At 34.5% G+C, this 24,129-nt stretch overlaps 1 protein-coding gene across 1 annotated transcript in view; it reads right to left on the bottom strand.

The window, feature by feature from the left end:
• The window catches only part of LOC132372632 (serine/threonine-protein kinase MRCK alpha-like), a 128,528-nt gene that overhangs the window by 19,629 nt on the left and 84,770 nt on the right, over window positions 1-24,129 (bottom strand). The window contains exons 14-23 of the mRNA XM_059934747.1: window positions 21,581-21,682; window positions 17,308-17,391; window positions 11,661-11,766; window positions 9,070-9,206; window positions 8,240-8,379; window positions 6,880-6,961; window positions 4,316-4,532; window positions 3,368-3,430; window positions 1,864-2,457; window positions 71-168 (exon numbers count right to left, since the gene is read on the bottom strand). Of these exons, the coding sequence (XP_059790730.1) occupies window positions 71-168; window positions 1,864-2,457; window positions 3,368-3,430; window positions 4,316-4,532; window positions 6,880-6,961; window positions 8,240-8,379; window positions 9,070-9,206; window positions 11,661-11,766; window positions 17,308-17,391; window positions 21,581-21,682 (1,623 nt within the window). The remainder of the gene's footprint in view (window positions 1-70; window positions 169-1,863; window positions 2,458-3,367; window positions 3,431-4,315; window positions 4,533-6,879; window positions 6,962-8,239; window positions 8,380-9,069; window positions 9,207-11,660; window positions 11,767-17,307; window positions 17,392-21,580; window positions 21,683-24,129) is intronic.

The raw sequence follows: 24,129 nt of genomic DNA, 5'->3' as shown, positions 1-24,129 counted from the left end.
CTAAATATTCATATTAGTGTTTCACTTATAATCATTTGTTCACTTAGCCCATTTTTTAATGTTAAATTACCTTTTTGAGTGGGAGAGTCTGAATCCATTCCATGGAGTTCACATCAAAGATATCAACGGCATTTTCACTATACACTGAGAGATACGGTGCATTGTAACCTGGGAGATGGGAAGGAGAGAAGAGCTGGCTGGTTACTTTTAACTGCTAAACCCAAAACATTTGGAAAGATCTATGCTAAAGAACTGTAGAGTGGAATCCCACCAAAATCCTATTGTTAGCATATAGTAGCCACATCAATACCTTTTTGAAGTTAAAAACCCCATAAATCATAAATGAAGAGGTTTTAAGGCCATTATAACACAGAAGGAGCCTGTTGACACCAAGGGTATATTATTCCCTTGCCCCATACTAGTTCTATAAAGGAATTTCATTACACTTTAAATAACTGATTCCTAAAGTAGTTAAGCTCTTGACAGTGAAACAACTTACGAAGTAGAGAAATCTTCAGGTAAGAGTTATGGTCACATTTATGAAAGTATGATAAAGCATCTGGCACAGGAGATACTCAATATATACTTACTGAAAGAATGAACATCAATAAATGGTGACACAAGCAAAGAAAGATTACATGATTTACCTAAGCTAAGGTCATGAATTAAATTTTTGGCAGAGCTATTCATAAAAGCCAGATATTCTAATTCTTATTCTAATTCCAATTAACACTGTACAATTCACATAATACTTTGAATTATTTTCTGACTAGTATTCATTCTAAATATGATGTCATAGATAAGAGTATAAATTTCAGAAGAAACAAAACATCAAGAATAGTTAAGTCTGGGTAGGTAGAAGTATTTTTCTTTTGTTCTTTTTATCTAGATTTTCTAATTTTTCTGTAATAAATATATATGGCTCTCCTAAACTTTCTTATATTGAACTTTTAAACTTGACTATACTCATACCCATCATTCCTCCTATCTTGTTGCAGTGAAAGAGGTTTTACTCCTCCTGTTCCAAATCCTTTCCCCTATATTCTGACTTCCATCCTTTTTGGCCTCTTGGGGATCTTACTCTATTTCCTGTATTTATCATATAGTCATCAACCTTTCCCTGGCTCCCTAGTGACTATTTCCCTTCGGCATTTAAACATGCTCAAAGTATCTTCCACTAAAAACAAAATGTGTTGGGTTAGATATTCCTCCTACATGCCAGTACTTCTGCTATCAGAGCACTTATATTCTACTGCAACTTGTTTTGTCAGGAATCCATTCTACTGCATTCATGCTCTGTGAGGGTAAGGCTGTCTATTTTGCTCAATGTTATATCTCTTACAGTAAAATGACACATAATAAGTATTCAGTAATTTATTAATATCTTAATGTTTCTTGAAAGTATCTACCTACCTAGATAAAAATGTAAAAGTGAATAACACTTTTCAAATGCTACATTATACCTTCACATAACTGATTAAATAATTCACTAGGTAACCACTTCTCTAGAATAAGTCCTATGAGCTATTAGTGCTCACAAGCACTGTATTTGGGGGGACCATGAAGATACCTCCTTAGGGTTATTTCAAAATACAATAATATGTGTTAAAAATCTATCTAAGTAAAATATTGCATAGGAAGATTAGCTTTAATTATGTTCCTGTTAATGTTGACCCTGTTGGCCTAGGTCTTAACTACATATGGTTAGTTACTTTACATAAAACATACTTGATGCTTAGGAAAAACCTCAAAGATGACTTAAAAAACAACCTGTTATTAACAATGAATACCCTTAAGGAGATGAAGTAGCAGGAAAAAGAAAGAAACAGCAAGATAAGACAGCGAAAAGTAAGAGAATCTTACAACAAGAGGAAGGATTTGCTGGCCACATCAATTCCTGTTGTCTAGATCTTCGGCCCTGACAGTCAGTATATATCCCAATGCTGTTAAAACACAGCAGATATTCTTTACTGGAGATTTCAACTGCACAGATGGCATCCATTGGTTGATGTGCAATAAATGAGAGTGTATGGTCATTTGAATGGAGCATACTGTATGGACTTCCTTCTCCATTCAGGGGGTATCTTAGAAATCCAGACTGGAATCCCACACAGAGTTGTTCACTGAAGATTGCCATCCACTGGACATTACATGGGACTTGAATTTCCTTAAATTTTCTGTGACGGGTCTTGCTCTGAAATAGTTCATAACAGAGGATCTGCCTTTTCATAGCCACACACAGGCATGTAAGCGCTCCATGACGTACTTTTCCAGAAGTTATGGTTTGACACCCTTTAGTTTCTGCCAATTTATAAAAATCAGTCTCTCGCCCATCCAAAGCTGACATAGGAAAAAGTCGTACATGACGATTTCGTCCTGAGATCACAGCAACAAGTTGATCATTTGGAATGAGTTCAATCTGATGAATCTTCTTATTGTCACCAACTCTAATAATTTCTATGCAAAGAAACAATAATAAATCAACTGCAAAATGTTTTGTTTACCTATTAATTATATCCCAACTATACTCAAAAGAATATGTCAACTTATAATAAAGACATAGATACACACACAGAAAAAAATGAGAGATCAGAAATCATATGGAGAAAGGTGAAGATAATTACACCCATTATAAGATAATTTAACCTATCTATAGTAAGGTATTAAATTTAGCACTGAGATTTCTGGCAGCCAAGGCAAAGAGTTCCTATGTGATAAAGCATGCCAGATCTTTAAGAAAAACCTCTTTACTCTCACCAAATCCTAGGGAAGTTTACCACGGGGTTACTATTTTTAAAAACTGAGTAACTCATGTTTCACTAAAGGTATTTCTTTGGGTAACAAATTAATGAAGTTTAAATGCATTGTTTTCCCATGATCTAACTTGATATAAAGACAGAACTTAGAACACTGTATTCAAGAACGCTAAGTTAAATGGGTTCCTTTTTATTTCACCCAGTATTTAATCTCTCCCTAAAAAGAAATCTGTTGTGTTAAACTGTGGGATAAAAGACCCCAACAACAAACACATTTTAATGACTGTTACCGCTTCTAGTACTGTTAGAACTATGAAAAAAATCAAGTTGCATTTTTCTTTCATGTACCATCTTTAGAAATGCAATCTGAGTTCATACAGCAGAACTGTAAATAAAATGACACAAGAAAGATAATGTACATGGAAGTTTTAGAACTCAGATGGATTATAAAAATTAAAAAATTATCTTTTGACTTATAAACATATCCAATTAGGCCTGGAAAATTTCAATTACAGAATAAATAAGAGCAAATCCTGCTCTTTTTAGAATTCAGAATCTGTAGGTTAGAATACTCTATCAATAATATTTTCTCCAAAATAATTTTCTCTTACCATCTTTGGTGACATGCACAACAAATAACCCTTCTTCATTCCCCAAAGCTATTCTTTCATGATCTATATAAGACATAAATATGAAGTATTTTTATTAGGTAGAAACTATGTAAACTCATAGAATAAAACAGATAACAAAAGAAATTTGGTACAAAAAACCAAATAAATAAAATAAGTAATTAAAAAATAGCAATAACAATTTGCACTATTAAATTTCCTTTCGGATTACCGTGGTAAATATTACCTCGTGTCTTTTTTTAATAGAACAATCATTAGAAAATAATTTATATCAATGCTTATAAAAAGATATAAATGTTTATTCAATAAAAGGTGAAAGAAAAAACCCCCTAGTTTGTTAGCACCCTGTGTCCAGTTCCATTTCTTGTTTGGGGAGGGAAAAATTGTGAAAGGCATTTGAACCCTACTCATCAAACTTTTCATTATTTACTAGAAAGTAACAAAAGAGTGGGCAGTGTACGTAAGAATATGGTGAAAATTGAAACCTCCAGACAGAAAAGCTGCCATTTTTGAGGCCATATTATATATGGAGCACTCTGTGTTACACATTCCATCTTATTTAAACTTCACAGTAACCCTCTGCAAGGTAATTAGTACCTACATTTTACATAGGAAACTGATGCTTTATGAAACAGCTTATGTTTTAAACAACTTTTCCTAAGTCACACAAGCGGAAAATCGATTCGTTAATAGGTTAATCTTTAGCATTGTTGCTTTTTCAGAAGAAAACACATTTGAAAAGTGTATTTATTCTTGTTTACTGAAAAAGAAAGTTCTAATATGGTCTCATTTATTCAATAAACATTTACTGAGCATCTGTGATATAACAAATACCATGTTAGACACCGGGATTCCTAGATGAAAACCAGTCCCTGCTGACAAGGTATATTAGTAAACAATTATAACAAGATAAATGTTATGAATTCATACCTATGATTGCAGCTGCCTGGGTCGTTTTAATGAGGGGAAGAGTGCTGTCATAAGCCTCTTTGGGAACATACACTGAGCGGTCTCTGAATTTGTTTTTCTTCAAAATCTTGTGCAATTCACTCAGCACTCCCACCCATTTACTCTTCTCATTCTCACTATCTGCTAGCATCAGGATTGAACATTTGTTATTAGACGCTGAGAGCTGGGAAGCTGTGACCTAGAACAATTTAATCAAAATTCATGATATCAGCAAACAGATACCTTTTAAGCCAGTTTTATACGGATGCTAGTTTGCTTAGCACTAGCCAACAAAATGAGCATTCATTAAGTGATAACTTTAACAGAGTTTAGCTATTCATAATCAGAAGAATAGTTTTAGCATTATAATTCATGACAAAGGTAGAAGATACCATTCTAAATGTTAGTGTCATTTGTATTTTCTTTGCTGCAAAGTGCCAGAATACTATCACTAAAAAATCCATTACCCACAGTCATATAACAACAGCAACTGACATTTATTGAGTAATTACTGGGCACTGGGCACAGATCAAAGCACTTTGTAAGTATTAACTCATTTAACTCTATCAACATCTTTACAAGGTAGGTATTGTTATTATATTGATTTTATATATGAAAAAAACTGTGATGCAGAGAAATTAATTTCTCCAAGGACACACAACTAGACTGGAATCCTGTGTCCACGCTTGTGAGCACTACACTATACTGATTTTCAACTTGTTTTAAAAAAGTCAAAAATACTCAGAAGTACTTAAGATTCTCTGTTACTTCATAACAATAACTCATCTCAGGGAAGACCAGATCACTTGAGCTAGTATTTAAATGAAGGTTTATAATTATACAATGACACTATAATCAGAACAGAATTAAATTATGTATATATGGATCCTTTATTAAAAGTAATTTGGGACTTCCCTGGTGGTCCAGTGGCTGGGACTCCACACGCCCAGTGCAGGGGGCCTGGGTTCGATCCCTGATCAGGGAACTAGATCCCACATGCTGCAGCTAAAAGCCCCCCATGCTGCAACTAACACACGGCGCAGCTAAATAAATAAATTAATATTAAAAAAAAAAAAAAAAAAAGTAATTTAAGCAGCAGTGACAATAAAATCCCACAATTAGAATCAGTTAAGATAAGTGGGCCTCTGTAGGCTCCCTTGGTACTGGTGAGAGAATAGTTGTTGGTCTAGGAACTGAAAGACTAAGTATGGTCTTTGTCTGACCTTCCTCATATACAAGATTCATAGACAAATACAAAGCATATAGGCATACCATTAAGGCAACAGTCCTTTTTATTAACCTCTATTACCTTAATTCACCAACTCGAGATGGCCCTGTATTAGACAGCCTCCAAAGATGGCTACCAACAATTCTTCTATGGAATCCCACTCTTCTTATCAAGAAATGCAGTCTATTTCCCCTTCTCTTAAATCCGGGCTGACCTCATGACTTGCTTTGGCCAACAGAATGGAGAGGGGTTATTATGCCTGTTTTGAGCCTAGTCCTTAAAAGGCCTGGCAGCTTCCTCTGCTCTCTTGGAAGTCGGTCACGGAGAGCTCAGCCAGACTAGTGGATGATTAGAGACCACGTGGGGAGAGTTCATACAGAGAACTGAGGTGGCCCAGTGAACAGCCAAGTACCAAGGCGAACAGCCAGCACCAAGGCCCCAGATGTGAGAGTAAGGTCATTTTGGATATTCCTGCTCCAAATGAGCTGAATGCAGTCACATGAGAGACCCCAGTTGACACCAGAACTTTATACCTGAAGCACTGACCCACAGAATGGTGAAAAATAAATCACTGTTGGCTTAAGCCACTAAGTTTTGGAGTGGTTATTACAAAGCAATAGAACTGAAACATACTAACTTTTTAAATGAGATCTTAAAGAAACTTCTATTTTTTAAAAAATTGAGAAATCCCATGCTTATTCATTTTTTCATGTTGTAGTGCTTATCTGAAAATTGAATTGTGACTCAAAAATATTATCCAAGAGGGAATCTATTTTAGAAGCCATATATTCATGCTTTCTTTCTTTTTTTTTTAAATTTATTTTATTTTTGGCTGTGTTGGGTCTTCATTGCTGCGCGCAGGCTTTCTCTAGTTGCAGCGAGCCGGGGTTACGCTTCATTGCGGTGCACAGGCTTCTCATCGCGGGGGCTTCTCTTGTTGTGGAGCACAGGCTCTAGGCGCGCGGACTTCAGTAGTTGTGGCACATGGGCTCAGTAGTTGTGGCTCACGGGCTCTAGAGTGCAGGCTCAGTAGTTGTGGCACACAGGCTATGTTGCTACGTGGCATGTAGGATCTTCCTGGACCAGGGCTCGAACCCGTGTCCCCTGCACTGGCAGGAGGATTCTTAACTGCTGCGCCACCAGGGAAGCCCTATTCATGCTTTCTATTGGTCTTTTACTAATTAAATATTTACTTAGCACAAATTGTCTATAAGATTTGGTTCTATTCCAAATAAGTTTGTGATCTATATAGAAAGGCAAAACGTATACTCATGAAAAGCGAATAATTCAGTGATCAAATTACAGCACACATACTTACTCTAAATATACAGGGTATGTCTTTTCGACTTGCATGAATAACATCAGAAGCCAAGACTGAACTCACAGAAAATTCTTCATCCCTGAAGGAAAAGTTAAAAGTCAATGGAAACAGTACAAGTCAGTGTATGTGGGTATGTGTGTGTGATTTTAGGCGTGTATCCAAATAACACATATGAAGCAATCCTTAAAATTTAATTGCACAAAATATCCAAATTAAATTTTTAAATTTTTTTAATTTTCTCCCTTTGTAATTGATAGTGCCAAAAGTAATTTATCAAGTGTAATTTAACAGTGCCACATTATACAAGAGTTAGAAATCATTTCTGGCTTACTCGGAGTCAAAAGGCCAGTAAGTACATATGGATTCGAACCCCGGTAGGTCTGCAGCATCTCCAGCAGACTGCGCCCTCTTTCCTCTCATAATACATCTCAAGTGCCTTCAACACAGCTCATCTGACATTTTCCTGTTCCTTCAACACCTAAAACAGATTTCCTCCACAATAATTTATTCCTTGTGACTTCCTTAATTTGGTTATTGGTACCATCATTCTCTTGGTCTTGAAGACTTGACATCTTAGTTTTATCTTTGATTCTTCTCCCTACCTTTCTGTAATTGGTCCCTTAGGAGGTTCTGTCAAATTTTCCTTACTGATATGCTAGTATTTCTTGCATCTGTTCCTTTATATTCCATATTTGTGGGGAAGATAATGTGTTTGAAATGCTGGTATGAAATGCCAATGTGAGCCAGAGCTAGAAACTCTAGTTTTGAGCACTGGAGAAAGACCTGGACTGGAGACATATGTCCGGGAGTCGTCAACACAGACATGGCTGAAGCTATGGCAGTCAATAAGATCACTGAGGGAGAGCGTTAAGAGAGTCACAAGAAGAGGGTAAGCAGAGCAGCCCAAGGGGCAGGGGAAGATTCTGAAAAATGAAACTAGAAACATTCAAGAGATATACTTACTTAAATGTTCACTGATTCATTTTATATTCCAAGAGCCTGTCCGATTTTGAGATTTTTATTTCCTTTCCTCACATTGGAATTGTACCTAAGCCTTTACTTTAGGTGATGATATGAACATTACACACATGAGACTCCAGAACCCCAGCAACCTTTAAACTGGTCTTTTGGTTTCAAACATTAGCTTCTTCTCCCTGACCCAACACACATCAACCTGTTCTATAACTACACCTTATTTCATATTTGTAATTATGTTACGATTGCAATATTAGTAAATGAGAAAATTAACATGAAATTAGATTTAAATAAAAACATGGCAATGCAATTAGAAGAAAAATCACATGCTTTTCATTCCTATGTTGCAAAGATACAAATATTTTCACCTTCGCAAACTTACCTCATGTCAATCACCTGGCTGACTACAACCCTGGGCTGAGAGGCTTTTCCTTCAGCAATATCGTACAGAAAGAGTTTGAAATCACAAACTACAGCCAGTGCTCTTTGCCATCCTTTCTTCACTCCAGCTGGCTTAGGGATCTTAGACATGCAAACAAACAGACAAAACAACCTAAACTGAAATGTCAGTTAGAGCCCCTTTAATTACATATGTAACTGCATGATGGAAACCTAACGACAGTGTACACGTGTTGTAAGTCTGCCACTGTGTTTGGTAAAGTAGCAGATGGTACACATATATCATTAATAACATGGGAAAGTGTGATAACACATTCTTCAAACACTGATTGACATTATATTCTGAAAAAAACTTTAATGGTACCATTTTAATTTTCTCTAGCAATTCATTACAATAACATTCATGGATTTCTAAGTAGCATAAAAGCCAAATTTGGTAGTAGGATGAAAAGCAGCTTACACTTTAAATATTATTCAAGATTACAAGTAAGATTATGTCTTGACAATATCTCCTGCTTCATAAGCATATGCCAACCCTCCAGCAAGATGAAGAGCCAAAGACCCCTTTATGGAGATTGCAACATCTGTTCATTACAATACAGGGACAGTACAGAAAATTATGAGACATTTTGGAATTTATTCTGAGCGAAAGCTAGGTTTTTGTTTTCAGATCATTACTGTGAATGAAGTAAAACTGTTAGATGAATTTTATTCACCTAATTTTCTGTCAAGGACTGTGTTTGTAAGGTGATTTTCTTTCATTCATTAATTAGCCTTAAAAGATTAATCTAAACCCAACCTAATCATACTTACCCTGACATGCCCTTCATATGCTGTTCCTATTCCTTTCTGTGGATCTATACCCAGGGGACCTTTTGTCTGTTCAGGAGGAACTGGACAAGCAGTTGGAGCTTTGTTTACACAAGTTATGTGACATGAAAATCCACACACTTTTGGAGGGGAAAAAAGAAACAGTGTTCAATAAAAATTCGTTTTTACAAAGAGAAAATTCACTGAGCACTCATTACATGCAAAGTGCCATGTTAAATGAATGCTTACCTCTGATTTTATTTTAAACAACTTGACAGTATTTTTGTCATTTGGGGAGCTGATTCATTTGCTCACCAATAAGAATTTCAATGAGAAATAGTAAATACTTTTTTATTACTGTAATATGTAATATTACTGTTCTGTGTTAACACTAGTGATCAAAATGAGAAGCAAATAGATGGAAAAAAAATCTAACCTTGCAAATAAAACAAATGTTTTAAACTGAATTCTTAAAAGAGTAGCTTCTGGAGTTTTCTTTAACTCTTCATCTCACTGCAATTTGGTATCTGACCTGAAGTCTCTCTTGCAAGAGTCACTGATGGATGTTAAATTACCTGACATCTTTTCAATATCTGGCAAATTTTACCAATCCCTCTTTTTGAAATTTAAATTGTTCAATGGTTAAGAAGGTATAATTTAAATTTTAGGAGTTACTGATATTATTGTATATACTTAAATTACTACTAAGATAATAATAGTAGTTAACTTTATTGAGTGTTTTTAATTTTTTCTGTAATAATCTAAGAGAGGTAAGATTATCCCCATTTACATATGACTGGCCCTGGGTCACAGAACTCGTAAGTGGCATTGCTGGAATTCAAACCCAGGCAGTCTTGCTCAGAGCCTGCATACGTAACTACCAAGAGTATTGCCATGATACCTCTTGATACTTAAATGATGAACTTGAGATTCTAAGACAAAATGATAAATAAAAATAAACTCTCTTCCACTGAGACTTGGTTGGTTGAGAATTAAAGGTTACAATATTTAAAACCAACAAGCTTGTTGGGAGGGGTTACAGACTAAGAATATCTATTTAGACAATTCCTACTCTCAGGGGGATCCTGGAGAATATCTGGGAAGGAATAAAAGAGGAACTGAAGGGATACCATCATGGGAACACATACACGTGGGAAAATGGATTGTATATCACAAATGGATACAAACCCAGCAGAGAGGCAAGAGGGACTAGTACTGACTGTCAAAAACGATTCATCTTCTGTAAGACAACTCATTCACTTCTAAGTAGAGTGTCTAACAAGTTACAATTTGCTTTAATAAGCAAAAATCTCTCTTCCAACGGGCAATGGAAACAATAAGATAATTGTCCTATACTGGCTCTAATTTCAACCAAGAAGAATTAAAATGACAGGAATCTTTAGAGGTTATAACCACATTATACAACACTTATGAAAGCCTGAGCATAGTCCAATGTGTCCCCACAGCTTTATAGGGTAGGCTGGTAGGCTGCAAAGAGTCAGTCTGAAGAAAAGGCCCAATTTCATGGCAGGAGACCCTTAGAAGGGAAGAGAATTGGGAAGATCTCAAAAATTCCTACTGTGGAACTGCAAATGATTCTGGTTCATAAAAAATGAGAAGAGACCTAAAGCCAAGTAGCTGCCAGGATTCTTTCTGATAAACAGATTAAAAAAATCACATTTATAAGTACTGGCTAAGTTTCACAATGAGACAAAGCAAATTCTCTCCGTTGGGTTCAGACACACCTCCCTAGTCAATGACAGAGGCTATTCCTTCTCAGATTACTTTGTTATCTTTACCTTTAACCTCCCCTTAACTATGTTTCCCAAGGCTCTGTCCTCATACTTGTTCTCTTTTTACTCTACATGTGTTTCCTGGAAAACATCATTCATATTCATCACTTCACACATTCAGAACTCTCAAATCTCTACTTTTAAAGCCTGCCCATTTCCTTTGGCTCTAAACCCATGCATCTAAGAGACTAGTTAAGATAATGCAATCAGGATCTTCCACTTGGGTTGTGAGAACTAGCCAAACAGTAGAACACTGATCCCCAGCGCCTAGAAGCACAGAGCAGGCATTCTGCGAGCATGTGATGGATGGATCAATGAATGGTAGGGAAAAACCTCTGCTACTAACACTAGGAATAAAATATCTTTTGAGGCATAGTAGCCGACATTTAATATTTGTGAAAAGATACTTCATTGTCTACTTATTAATAATAATTTCTCTAATAAATTAAACAAGAGTAAAATTAAATGAATAGATTCAAGAATAACTTTCACATATTTTGTCATACAGGTTAATGGGTTTTGGGGACCACAAATTCTCCTGAATGATGAAACAAAGATGAATGAAACATATTTAAATATAGCTCCCCTGGAAAATGTTTCTAGGGACCATCTGTCTAGTTTCCAATATTCAACAGACTTTAGCAAGGTGTTCAGTGTATTATCCAAAGAAAAGCAAATGATTAAGTTAAATAAATAAACATTTATATACTTTTTAAAGAGAATAAAGCTATTTGATTACAATTCAGGGAGTAAATGTCAGGACTCTAAATTAGTCACATTTTCTTACCATTTAATTCTTACCTTCACAGGAACAGCCTTGTCTTATCAAGCCCACCATCAAGGAGGTACACTGATGACATTTGGTAGGAGTAGTAAAAGATTTGACAAAAAACTGATGAGTCTTGCGCTGCAAAACAAATTGATAAAAACATACACATTGTTGATTTAAAGGACTTCCATAATATGAATCTCTGTGAACCACACCAGCTGCTAGAATGTTTTCTAATTAGGTGTAGAATGAATTCTTTTCATTTCTCACCACATCTTTCTATAATTAATGCTCTTTAAATATTTTTATTAGGCAATATTGAGCTGGATTATGCTAAAAATAATATAAGAAGTTAAATGATAATCAATTGCTCTTGAATGCCGTTTGAAAAGTTATAAAATAAACTAGCATTTTTTTGCTCATGAATTTTGAACTCAGGATTTTTGTAAATTCTTTGGCAATGCATTAGGTGAAATTTTGCATATTTATACCTATACAAATAAAGAAATTTAATATGCTTTTATACCTTCTTACGAAGAACAAACAGTAATTTAAAATTCTTGTCCCTACTAAAAATCATGTATTTGATTTTCTGGGACCACGAACAAGTAACATGCTTAACAAACATGTTTCCTCCCTTGGAAGCAGGCAGTATTACACTTGAGCAGATATAAATACACATATATTATTCCAGAGACAGACTGAAAACCCAGCAGTTAAAGTTCTTCTCTAAGTCTTTGCTGATCTGTATGGTGGTACGCCAATGTAGATTTCAGCTCTCTAGAACACTTCTTTCCTCTCCAAATGAACTCTTAGCATGTTTTAATAATGAATTGTAGCCACTGTTCTATCACTCTGCTGTGTGAATTTAGGAACAAATTACTTAACTCCTCTGTGTCTCACTTTCTTTATTCTATAAAATAGAATCAGTAATAATATCTACTTCATGGGGTGGTTAAATGAGCATTAATATAAACAAAGCCTTTTGAACAGCGCTGGCACAGAGTAAGCATTCAAAACATATTTACATATGTATGTTATAAATATAAACATATTTATAAAACATATTCTGAAAACAAATTTGGCTAATTATTTCTTTTTTATATGTGTGATTGATTTAAACTAGTAAAAACTTTATCCTGTATTCTGGTAATGTGTGAATACTGATGGAAAACAGTTTTAAAGTAGTATTATTTCAGTTGAAGTTTACCATATTAACAAAAAACTAAAGAGAATATTCAAAGCTTTAAAATTTAAGTTAAAAATAAATTTTGCTCTTCTCAACTGGGATATATTTACATATAACAAAAGAAATTAAAAAAAAATCAAGCGTAGAAAAGTACATCATCTTTTTATATTAGGGTCCTGGAATGGAATGAGATTCTCAAATTTAGAGCAGTCATGAGCTCTGGTCCAACCTCAAACCATTCTATTCTAGAAGTTCCTCAGAACCTTTGGTCAGTTTCAAAGCCGCACTGGGCTGACTTTATTCTAAGTAGGGTACAGACTATCTTTCTACTGGCTCTATAATTGCTGTATGTGGACTGAGCAACAACCAAGGTGCAGACGTTGTGCCAGTAATTCTCAATCATCTCATTTAATGGAGACAATGCCTCTGGGAAGACAGGTATTATTTCTTTATATAGATGAAGAAACTGAAACTCAGAGAGATTAAATAAATTAGTCATGAATAGACAGTTATTGGTAGAGTTAAAATTCAAGCCTGGATCTGATTCTGCCATCTTTCAGAGTTCGATAACTTAAAAACATGTAACTGAAAAATATGATCCAAAAAAAAAACCCAAAACACCAGACTGCATAAGACACAGTTAGGTCAAGACTAGAGGCCTCCATGCCTGTGATAAAAATACCTGATTTGTTAACATCACATAAAATTTTGCTCAACATTTCTCCTGTATACTAATTTTTACTCTTAGTTTTTTTAACTTTCAGGAACTATGAGAGTAAATTTTCTAGTGCTAACTTTTTCAATTGTTCAAAATACATTAATGCAATAATGCAAAATTTGTTACTGATTGGTTCTAAAGGCTTCTATTACAATGAAAGAATTAGTCAATGGCTTGAGGTAAGTAACTGTTCTTTTTTTCTTCTTCTAAAAGATAAGAAGACATGTCTGAAATGACAGTAATAAAATAACCATGCCCATGACAAATTTAATAGTATTACATCACAATATCTAAAAATTGCTTACAAAACATATTTATTATATACTTTTTCCCCAGAGATCTGCTCAGGATGTCATAATTTTAACTAAGTATGCAATAGTAGGAAAGATAAACAATGTTTTACCAAAGCATTGATTTTAAATGACCAACTGGCAGGTGCCGGTTAAATTCTAGGAGGTGGGCGTGATTCACTACTGAAGATTAATGGTCCATGTTTTACTAATCCCAACTAAGAACAGTATAATATATAACATAAATAACATGATTCTGAGAGCATCAAACTTTAGGCAACACACAATAGGCTTCTGGTTTTCTCTCTTTCTGGTGCGGGGTGGGGGAAGATGAATAGTAACAAAAAGATAGGTAAATTCAGCCCTAGGATCTAGACCACTTGGCTTCTGGATCTTTCTAAGATCCCCCTTCTTGTCTCCTGGTCAATACCTGATTTCTAATACTTCCACAAAAGGTAGTTGGAGGAGGAGAAAAAAATGATTAGTAAAAGAGGCATTAAACCTAAAGCATGAACTCAAATTAATTTTAGATTATGTGATAATTTGGAATAAAATGAGAATTAACTATAACCTCGAAATTTAAAGAAGTTGATAGAAAGAAGGGTTCTTTTCTATTCCAATTTTGTCAGTGTTGCAGACTTCAAGCTACTCAGTGGAGAAGGTAAAATACTTTTAATAAAAGATGTGAGAACAAAGTAGAACCAACCCTTTTTGAGAACTTACAAATTAGTAGTTGTACATAATTAGGATTCTACACTATAAATGACAAGTAAAGGAGTCTTTATCTCAAGCAAACCTTTATTAAAAGTTTTTTTTAAATAACCTTTTTCCCTTTTAAACACTTTTACTTTGAGATAATTATAGATTCAATCCTTCATCTTTTAAAAAACATGAAGTAAATTTTATTTTATTTTTTGGGGAGGAACAATAGGTGTACAAAATTGAGTTAATATTCAGTCCATGAAATATTATCACCAGAGCTTCGTGGAGGCCCCTCTAATTTTGTTTGACCTTATTTATTTATCTATTTATTTATTTATTTATTTATTTATTTATTTATTTATTAAACTGGACCCCTATCTTAAACCACTCATAAAAATCAACTCAAAAGTAAGGATGGAGTAAGGATTGAACATGGACCTGAGTCCATAAAACTCCTAGAAAAGAGCATAAGGACTAAGATCTTTGACATTGGTCTTGTATTTAGCCTTATTTTATTTTTAATTCATCCTTGATGATCTACTCCCCATCCTTCCCCATGAAATCTGTCACCCAATCTAATGTGATCTACACAGGTCCTTGGATATGTACACAGCCTTATGAGTTAGATATTTTTGAGTGTTGCTAATTTATATAAATGTGATTTTGTTACACATCAACCATATTTTACCTATCTTTCTTCTATTTCCAACTCCCTGTTACCATATGCAGCAGTAAGCATCTCTGTCATGTTGCCTAATGGATCTGCATAAAAATTTTTCTGAAGGAATGAGATTGTTGGGTTATGTGGTATATGTCTACTCTAGTAGCCAGGTTGTTCTCCAGAATGGTTGTGCCTGTTTAAAATTCCACTAGCTGTGTGCGAAGCTGCGTGTTTCTTCACATCCTTGATGCTACCTTACTTATTTTTTGACAATCTGGTGAGTATAAAGTAGTATTAATTTTAAAATTATTAAATTATTTTAATTTTTAATTTCACCAATTATAAATAAGGTTGGACATTTCTTCACATGCTTGCTGACCATCAGGATTTCCTTTTATGGGAATTTCTTATATTATTTGCCAGATTTTCAACTGGATTTCTAATCTTTTTCACATGCAGTTACAGGAGTTTCTTATATACTGTGTTCTAGAAATGAATCCCTTACTGGTGTTAAACACTGCAAATATCCTCTACTAGTCTGTCATCACTTATTAACCACCTATTAACAATGTTTTCAATGTACAAAGATCTTTAATTTTAATGTAGTAAAGTCCATCAATATTTTCACCTTATGATTGTGATTTGAGATCTTATTTTCATTACCTAGTCACAAAGCAATTCTACACTTTCTCCTATGTATGTATGTTTAATTTTTAAAATCAAATTAATACATGTATATAGTTTTAAGAGTAAACAGTATCACAATCCTTATAACAAAAACAGAAGTACCCGTTTGCCCCAAGTCGTCCTTCCTAGGGGCAATTTCCTTTAACCCTGTTAGCTATTTACTTCTATCAGCAGAACGAATTTTAGGGTTCAGAGTTCTTTTTTTTCAACACTTTGAACATACTTCTTGTCTTCTTGCATCTCGTTGCTGTTGAGAAGACCAATATCAATTTGACTTTTGTTTAGATAATCTGCTTTCTCTTTGAAAGTTTTTAGAATTTTCTCTTGATCTATGATATCCTTAAATTTTGCTATAATGTGTCCAAGTGTGAATGTTTTCTTACCTACTCTTTTTAGCACATAATAATGTATTTCAGTATAAGGATTTCCATCTTTATTGCTGGGAAATATTAGGTCATTATTTCTTTAAGTATTTCCATCTCTCTATTTTTTCTTTTCTTTTGAAAGTCCTACTATATAGATAGACACTATTTCTGTCTTATAGCTTAACTTTCATATTTTCCACCTCATCTTCCATCTCACAACTTGTTTTTCTGCTACATCCAGTTTGCTCATTCTGCTATTAAAGCCAGTTACTTGAGTTCTTTATTTTAGCAGTTATATTTTCATGTCAAGCACCTGGAAATTATTTTTCTTTATAAGTACCTTATCCTGACCCATGTTGCCAACTTACTTCCTTTCTTACCTCTTTGAACATATTTATTATGCTTATTTTAAATTCATGCTCTGTCTAGCCTCAAAATTTATCTAGCATAGATTATTCAGTTTGTTGCTTTTTTTTATACCAGTTATACTTTGGTATATTTTATTAGTTTTTCAGATCCATCAATCTGTCTCTCATTCTGGGGTTTACCCGAAGTTTACGTTCAGTGGATGGAGAGTTCCAATTTCTAGAATTCCTTTGTAGGAGTTTGAGATAAGCAACTAAATCTTCATGTTCTACCGTATACAATACTTTGGACATGGTCATGTTGAATGGAATGAAAAAAAAAAAATGACCTGAATTTTTCTCTAAACATTTCTCTAAGTGGTTTATTAAGCTCAATTTTAGATTCTTCCACAAGTGGCCTCAACTTAATGCCTTCCTTACAGTACATACTCCAAGCACTACTCCTTGCTGTAACAGACTTCAAAACACTGAATTTAAGAAGATGGAAGTAAAACAAAACAAACTTTGCATGTTTGTCCTACCTTTCTTAGTGGTGATTATTTCCATTCATACAGAATTTATTCTCTTTCCCAGCTTTTATGTTTATAATTTTGAGGAATCTAATAGTAAAAATCATGGCACATAAAAAAGCAGAAGAAATCCATTCTCTTTCTTTCTTTTTTTTTTTTCACAACATACAATGCTTATAACTAGATTGAATACCTTAGGTGGAAAGCCAGTTGAACCAGGGCATCCCTTTTTCCTTAAGGTTGGTGTGTGAACTGGAAGTGGAGTATAGTCTACAGTCTGAATCCAGGGGAAAAGAGGAAATAAATGTCATAAAACACTCCATATATATCAAACATCACTAAAAATAAAAGTAAATACAGCCAAACAAAACAGCAATAAGGAAAAATTATCTCAATGAAGCTAAAATTCTTAGTGTTGATAATTTAAATTTCTGCCTGCAATATCTACAAATAAAATATTTGTTCAATTTATAAAAATTATTTCAGTCTGGAAATTTAAGAATAAATAACTTGTAAAAGAGAATCTGCAGAAGAACACAAGAAAGTCATAGCATGTAGCCTACATAAAAATGAGGATATTAATTTTCAAGTTCAACTGAAAATGCCATATTAATTGTATAAAGTATCTGAAAGTTTTTAAGCAAGATTTATAATCAAAATATTTAGAAGATTCTTTTAACTCCTTTGACTTCTATATACAGAATGCATATTACATATATGGAATACAATTCTGTGGATTTGTGTGTATGTGTGTAGAGAGAAAGAGCGAGAGAGCGCATGCGAGATATAGAGATTGATTGATTGATGGATTGATTGATTAGTGGGATTTTTGTGAAGAAAATCATTTCTAAGAAGGGAGTTAGATTATTTAATATTACTGGAATTCAGAACTGACAGAAATTTAATTACTTGCCATATCTTTATTTTATGGCATGTTACTGTAAGATATTTCTTTGAATGAAAGGAACCAGTGATTTTACTGGATGTTATTGTGGAAAAAAAGAGACATCACTTATTAGCAAAGTGTAAAAAAAATACACGAAGAATGACTTCCTTTTAGGATGCTAAGCAAGCAAGCGAGCAAGAGGAAAAAGCTAGCTTTGTGTAAAGTTACAGAATATTCTAAAATATTAAGAGAAAAATGGATGGTCCCTCTTTGCCTTTGTTACTATATAACCTCCAAAAGCCAAATATCTGATACACATGATAGCCTTAAAATGGAATTTAGATGGGCTTCTCAGAGTTTTCAACTTAACTGTGAGTTTAGTTCTAATTTAAATTTAATTTACTTTTAAATAGCTTGAAAAAAGTATTAAACCCAATTTATAATTTAACATTAAAAAAAATAAATATGAAATAAAAGAGATGAATACAAAACCTTTATGAAAGTTAATAAAGAACAATTCATAGGAAACAAAATTGTCACTAGAATTTACATAGAAAGTCCAAGAGAAGTTTTTAGAATTAAAAGGGGTGAAGTAGGGGTGCTGAATCCAAGATCATCACAATTCATAAAGACCAGCAATGCCTAATTTAGGAAACATATTTTAAAGAGATCCCATTCACCATAGCAATAAAAATTTAAGGTTCCTAGGAACAAATCTAACAAGCAATTTGGTGTACATTCGGGAAGAAAATAATGAAACTTTATTGAAGGATATAAAAAAAATCTAAATAATGTTCATAGACGGAAAGGCCCAATATCACAAAGAGATCAGTTCTCCTCAGATAATCTATAAATTCAAATCCAATCAAAAGCTTTAGGGCTTCCCTGGTGGCGCAGTGGTTGGGAGTCTGCCTGCTAATGCAGGGGACACGGGTTCGAGCCCTGGTCTGGGAAGATCCCACATGCCACGGAGTGGCTGGGCCCGTGAGCCACAACTGCTGAGCCTGCGCGTCTGGAGCCTGTGCCCCGCAACGGGAGGGGCCGCGATAGTGAAAGGCCCGCGCACCGCGATGAAGAGCGGTCCCCGCACCGCGATGAAGAGTGGCCCCCGCTTGCCGCAACTGGAGAAAGCCCTCGCACGAACCGAAGACCCAACACAGCCAAAAATAAATAAATAAATAAATAAAAAAAAAAAAAAAAAAAAAAGCTTTACATGGAACCTACAAGCTGAACCTAAAAATCATATGTAAAAACTAAAGGGTCAAGAAGTAAAGGAAGAAGAACAAGGTATGTGGGAGTGGCTGATCATACCAGGTATCAGGAATTATTTGAAGGCTACAATAATTAAGACAATGTGATGCTGGCACAGGAATAGACAAAAAGAACAATGAAAGAGAATAGAGAATCCCCAAACAGACCCATTTATATAAAGCAGAGATAGATTTACACATCAATGGGGGAAATATAGGAGAGTTGGTGGTTCATACAAGAAAAACATTAGATTAGAACTCCATTTCTCATAATACATAACAACAAATTTTAGTTGGATTAAAGTCCTAAACATGTAAAAGCAAAATTTAAAAACTTTTAGAAGAAAATATGGAAGAAAATCTTTATAACTGCTGCATAGAGAAGAACTGTTTTAGAAAGACATAAAAAGCAGAAGTCACAAAAGACTGACAAATATGACTACTTTAAAATAAAAACTGTTGCAAGACAAAAAAGATACGACAAATAAAATTTTAAAATAAGCCACAGACTGGAAGAAAATATTTGCAATGCATATAGCCAGCTAGGAATTAGTATCCAGAATATATAAAGAACAATTACAAAACAAGTGGAAAAATAATTCAGTAGAACAACAGACAAAAAGACATGAACAGGCAAATCATCGATGGTCAATAAACATATAAAAAGATGTTGAATAACACTTGAGATCAGAGAACTGCAAATTAAAACAAAAATGCCACTCTATACCCATCAAATAGACAAAAGTTAATGTCTGACAGTACCAAGGGTTGGAAGGATGTGGGGAAATAGGGAATTCACTCACACACACACTGCTGGTGGGAGTGAAAACGGGTCCAACCACTGTGGAAAATAATTTGACAAGATCTAGTTAAAGCTGAAAATGCATATTCCACACAACCCAATAATTCCACTTCTAGGTATATATGCTGAACAAACTCTGCACATTTGCAAAAGCAGAGAGCTATTAGGATGTTCACTTCAGCAATGACTGTAATAACAAAAAACTGGAAACAACCTAAATATCCAACAACAGGAGAATGGATAAATAGTTGTGGTATATTCATACAATGAAATATTATGCAACAGTTATAATGAATGAACTAAGTAGACATGTATCTGTATAAGATGCAGATAACCTTTGTGTAAAATTTAAATATACAACAAACACTATTATGTATTGTTTATGGCTACAAATGAAATAAACATGTAAAAGTAAGGAAGAAAGGGAGTATGTCAGTTTCAGGGTATTTAGATATGTCTGGGAAGGGAGAGGGGGAATGGTATAGGGAAGGTTATTTCAACTGTCTGGAATATTTTCTTTCTTTTTAATACAAATTTTGGGGCAAAATGTTCACATATGTTAAATCTGTGGATGGTGGTTATGTGGGTGTTTATAATATTATTTTCTGTATGCTTTAAATATTTTAACATTAAAATAAAAATGCATACACTCAAAATATTAAAACAATGAAAATCTAAAATCAGAGGGTATCATCAACTTAACCAAGTAGTCTATCACAGGGTTGGAAAAAACCAAGTCAGAATCTGACTACAACTCAAACTTCACTTCAGACAGCTTTCAAAATGGGACTATCTGCTTCTATCAGAAAACTAGACACAGCTCTGTCTGATGACCAAATGGGAAACAAGGGAGCCATGTCAGAATTGTAAAGCTTGAGTAAATAACCAGAACTGCATCTGAGGCAGGATAGCATTAACTGAGGAATAATACATCCTTCTGACTTGTTGAGAAAGTTGATCAGTTGGCTGTTTAAAACCATTTACTTACATAAGGTGCAAACACAACACTGTTTTTGCACTATTAAAAGGCATGATTTAAATATTAAAAGGTTGGATGCCTATTGCCGATTAACAGTTAGAATAAACTATTCAGTTGCCAGCAGTGGCAATTTTAAGCTCTACTTATGAAGTAACAGTTATGTCATACCTTATTAGATTGACTAGAAGAATTAAAATATGAGAATGGCACCTGACACTGCCATGTGTCCACAGAGTTTTTATCTGATAATTCCAAAATTCACACAACTCTGTCCTCTTTTCTATGTAGCGCTCTACTTAAGATAAAGACTACTTTAAAATTAAATAAAATTTCTGTCTATTTTGGGTTGAATTTGGGGGGACCATTTTTTACTTCAGTTTTATAATCCTATCTATATTATCAGTCAAATGTAATGGTCTTCAATATACTGTGACTTATTACACAATACATTCGATTAAAAGAAGAGAGTCAGATTTCACTTGTTTTTGCAAGTCCCTCTTTCCTGACACAAGTGAAAAGTTGGGGAGCAAGACTGCTCCAGTGAGGCACCTTAACTGGCTCAGCTTCACTAGATGTGGAAGATGTGGAACTTGACTGGATGTAAAACTTGACGTTCGGATTCCGTACATATGTGTTCTCAACGGGATCAGTCTAGGAAAATAAGTCAGGAAAAACAAAAACCCAAGAAATCACTTTTAAACAGTGTGCAGCTCTTAGTAAATTTCTGTAAGGCATGATCACGATAACATACTGGAGAAAGGAGAATAACAAACTTTAGTTTGAATATTCACATTAGGGATGTGTCATTATACAAAAGCATAACCACTAGCTTTAAACAAAGGTCAAGATAACAATAGTTAACAAAATGCTCCAATCTTCACCACTGATCTCTTACTTCAAGCTACTGTATGTTCTTTATTTGTATTCCACAAAATAAATCATACATGTGAAATAAATGCAGAGTACTTAATAGAAATATGCACTGCAGATTACAAATAAGTTTGTCCTTGATTAGAATGAAATTTGGTCCTCTACAATGCATTAGTTGAAAGTAAAAGAAACAAACCTATCAGCTTTGTCACTAAATTAAATTCTCTTTTTATTTTGCAGCAGTAGAAATACTGGCACTTATACTCAGTCGCACCCTTCTAACCAAGTCAAGTATCTTTAGAAACTGAAGATGCTTTGGGTTAAAATTTAGCATAAAAGATCCTATGGAACACACCGATCAATGATATATATTCAGTTCAGCAGTTTTCAAAATTACCAGGATTGGGTTTTTTAAATGAAAGGCAATGAAGACAACTTGGGAAGGTTAGGGAATTTGTTTCAAATACGTTGTGCAGCAAGAACAATGCTCAGGTCAGCATTTATTGTAAATCAGCACTTACTGATTTACAAATCAATAAAAAGAGTAATCAGCTTAAGGATTTTAAACATGTACTAAAAAGGTTTTTAAAAAAATTCTTTCTCTATTATTATTATGGTTACTATTTTAGGGACTGGCTAGTGGGCTGGCAAATACTGGAGTAGCCCTCTGCTGGTGCCCACCTGTGGCCTCCCTTGGTGGTGGGCATGGGCAGGTATTCTGGCAAACTGCAAGGCAGGACTTTGGTGTGACCGACTAAGATGGCCGGCAGCTGGGCCTTAAACCTTTAGCTACTGGGTTCAGGAGAAACGGGGACAGTAAGGATCTCAGTAAGGGCATCTGGGGGACCTGGAGTAGCAGCTACGTACTAACAGCTAGGAGAGTATTTCAGATTTTAAAAACTGAACCATTGAACCGATGCATCCCAGCTGTATGTCAGCTCTGTGTGTGTGATGTGGATAATTTCATAAAACTAGTATGCCTTATGAGGTGGGAGAGCCAGGCCTGAATCTCATCTCTTGACTCCAAATTCAGTACTCCTTTGGTTGTACCAAGGCAACTCCACAGTAGAGATAGTCAAAGCAATTTAGTGACCATGGAGACTGACAATGAACTTTGCTCAGGAACAGGAGAGTAAAAGAAAGAAAGAAAATGGGATTCCAGACAAATTTTACCGAGTTCACAATTTTACTGAGGGACAGCCATGGAGAAGGTTATCAGTTCAAATTGTTAACCTGAAATATGACCCTCGGTTGGGAATAAGGCAAAATGTCTTTTATTTTCTAAAAATCGACTTCTGGTTTCCCTAAGTTTATATTAATTGCAAGCTGAATTAAAAAGTCCATGGGGGAGTAGGTTCTATTAAAATGGAACTGATAAGCAATACTGATAAATTTTACACTAATAAGAATTTTAAAACTGACTCAAATAATCAAGAGTTAATGATCTCATAAAGTTTTAAAGAAGTGTCCAAATAGAGGATTTGCTACTTGTAAAAAAATTGGATTATTTTAAGAAAATTTAACGTTCTGACCTGTCACACAAAAGCCTTTAGCCCATAGATTAATTAAAAGACATAAAATCAGAAGTTCCTGTGTGAAGGATAGTGCAGTGTTTAAAAAAGGTGATAAAGAGAATTCAGAAACAATTTGGTTCCATTTTACTTGAAGCAGATTTTAAAATAAGACAGTGATTCTCAATTTTCTGAGAGGAGCAAATTTAATATAACTAATATAGTGGCTTTGTAGCCCTGGGTCCAATTACTTTAAAAATTCTTCAAAAATGAGAAAGGCAAGACATTGCTGTTCCCAATAGTACTGGCTGAAATTTTAAAGCAGGCTTGCTCTTTGTGCCATATGGGGGACACATACTGACAGAAGTTGAACACACTGTTTTATATACTTTCCTGTGCTGAAATTAGAATATACCACTTTAAGCCATTTTGCCAATATGTGCTCGAAAGCGGGGGTTCACGTCATGAAAATTGTCAAACCTAAAAATCAAGTTGATCATTAAAACATTTACTAGCATGTTTCATGACCCTATGAAAATGTGACTTTATGGCAGTTTGATATTGGCCAAGAAAAAAAACACTATCACAGTTTAATCTGTGATTACACACATCAGTGACTCTTAAGGAATGACTGAGGCTTTTAGCACATACCTCTTGGCCCTTCTGAAGAATTACTAGCATTATAAACCTTTTTCTCCTAAAAAATTTTAACTCATC

This window comes from Balaenoptera ricei, chromosome 1 (assembly GCF_028023285.1).
Source record: "Balaenoptera ricei isolate mBalRic1 chromosome 1, mBalRic1.hap2, whole genome shotgun sequence".
Classification (NCBI taxonomy): Eukaryota; Metazoa; Chordata; class Mammalia; order Artiodactyla; family Balaenopteridae; genus Balaenoptera; species Balaenoptera ricei.
This window is presented reverse-complemented; position numbering and strand designations above follow the sequence as displayed.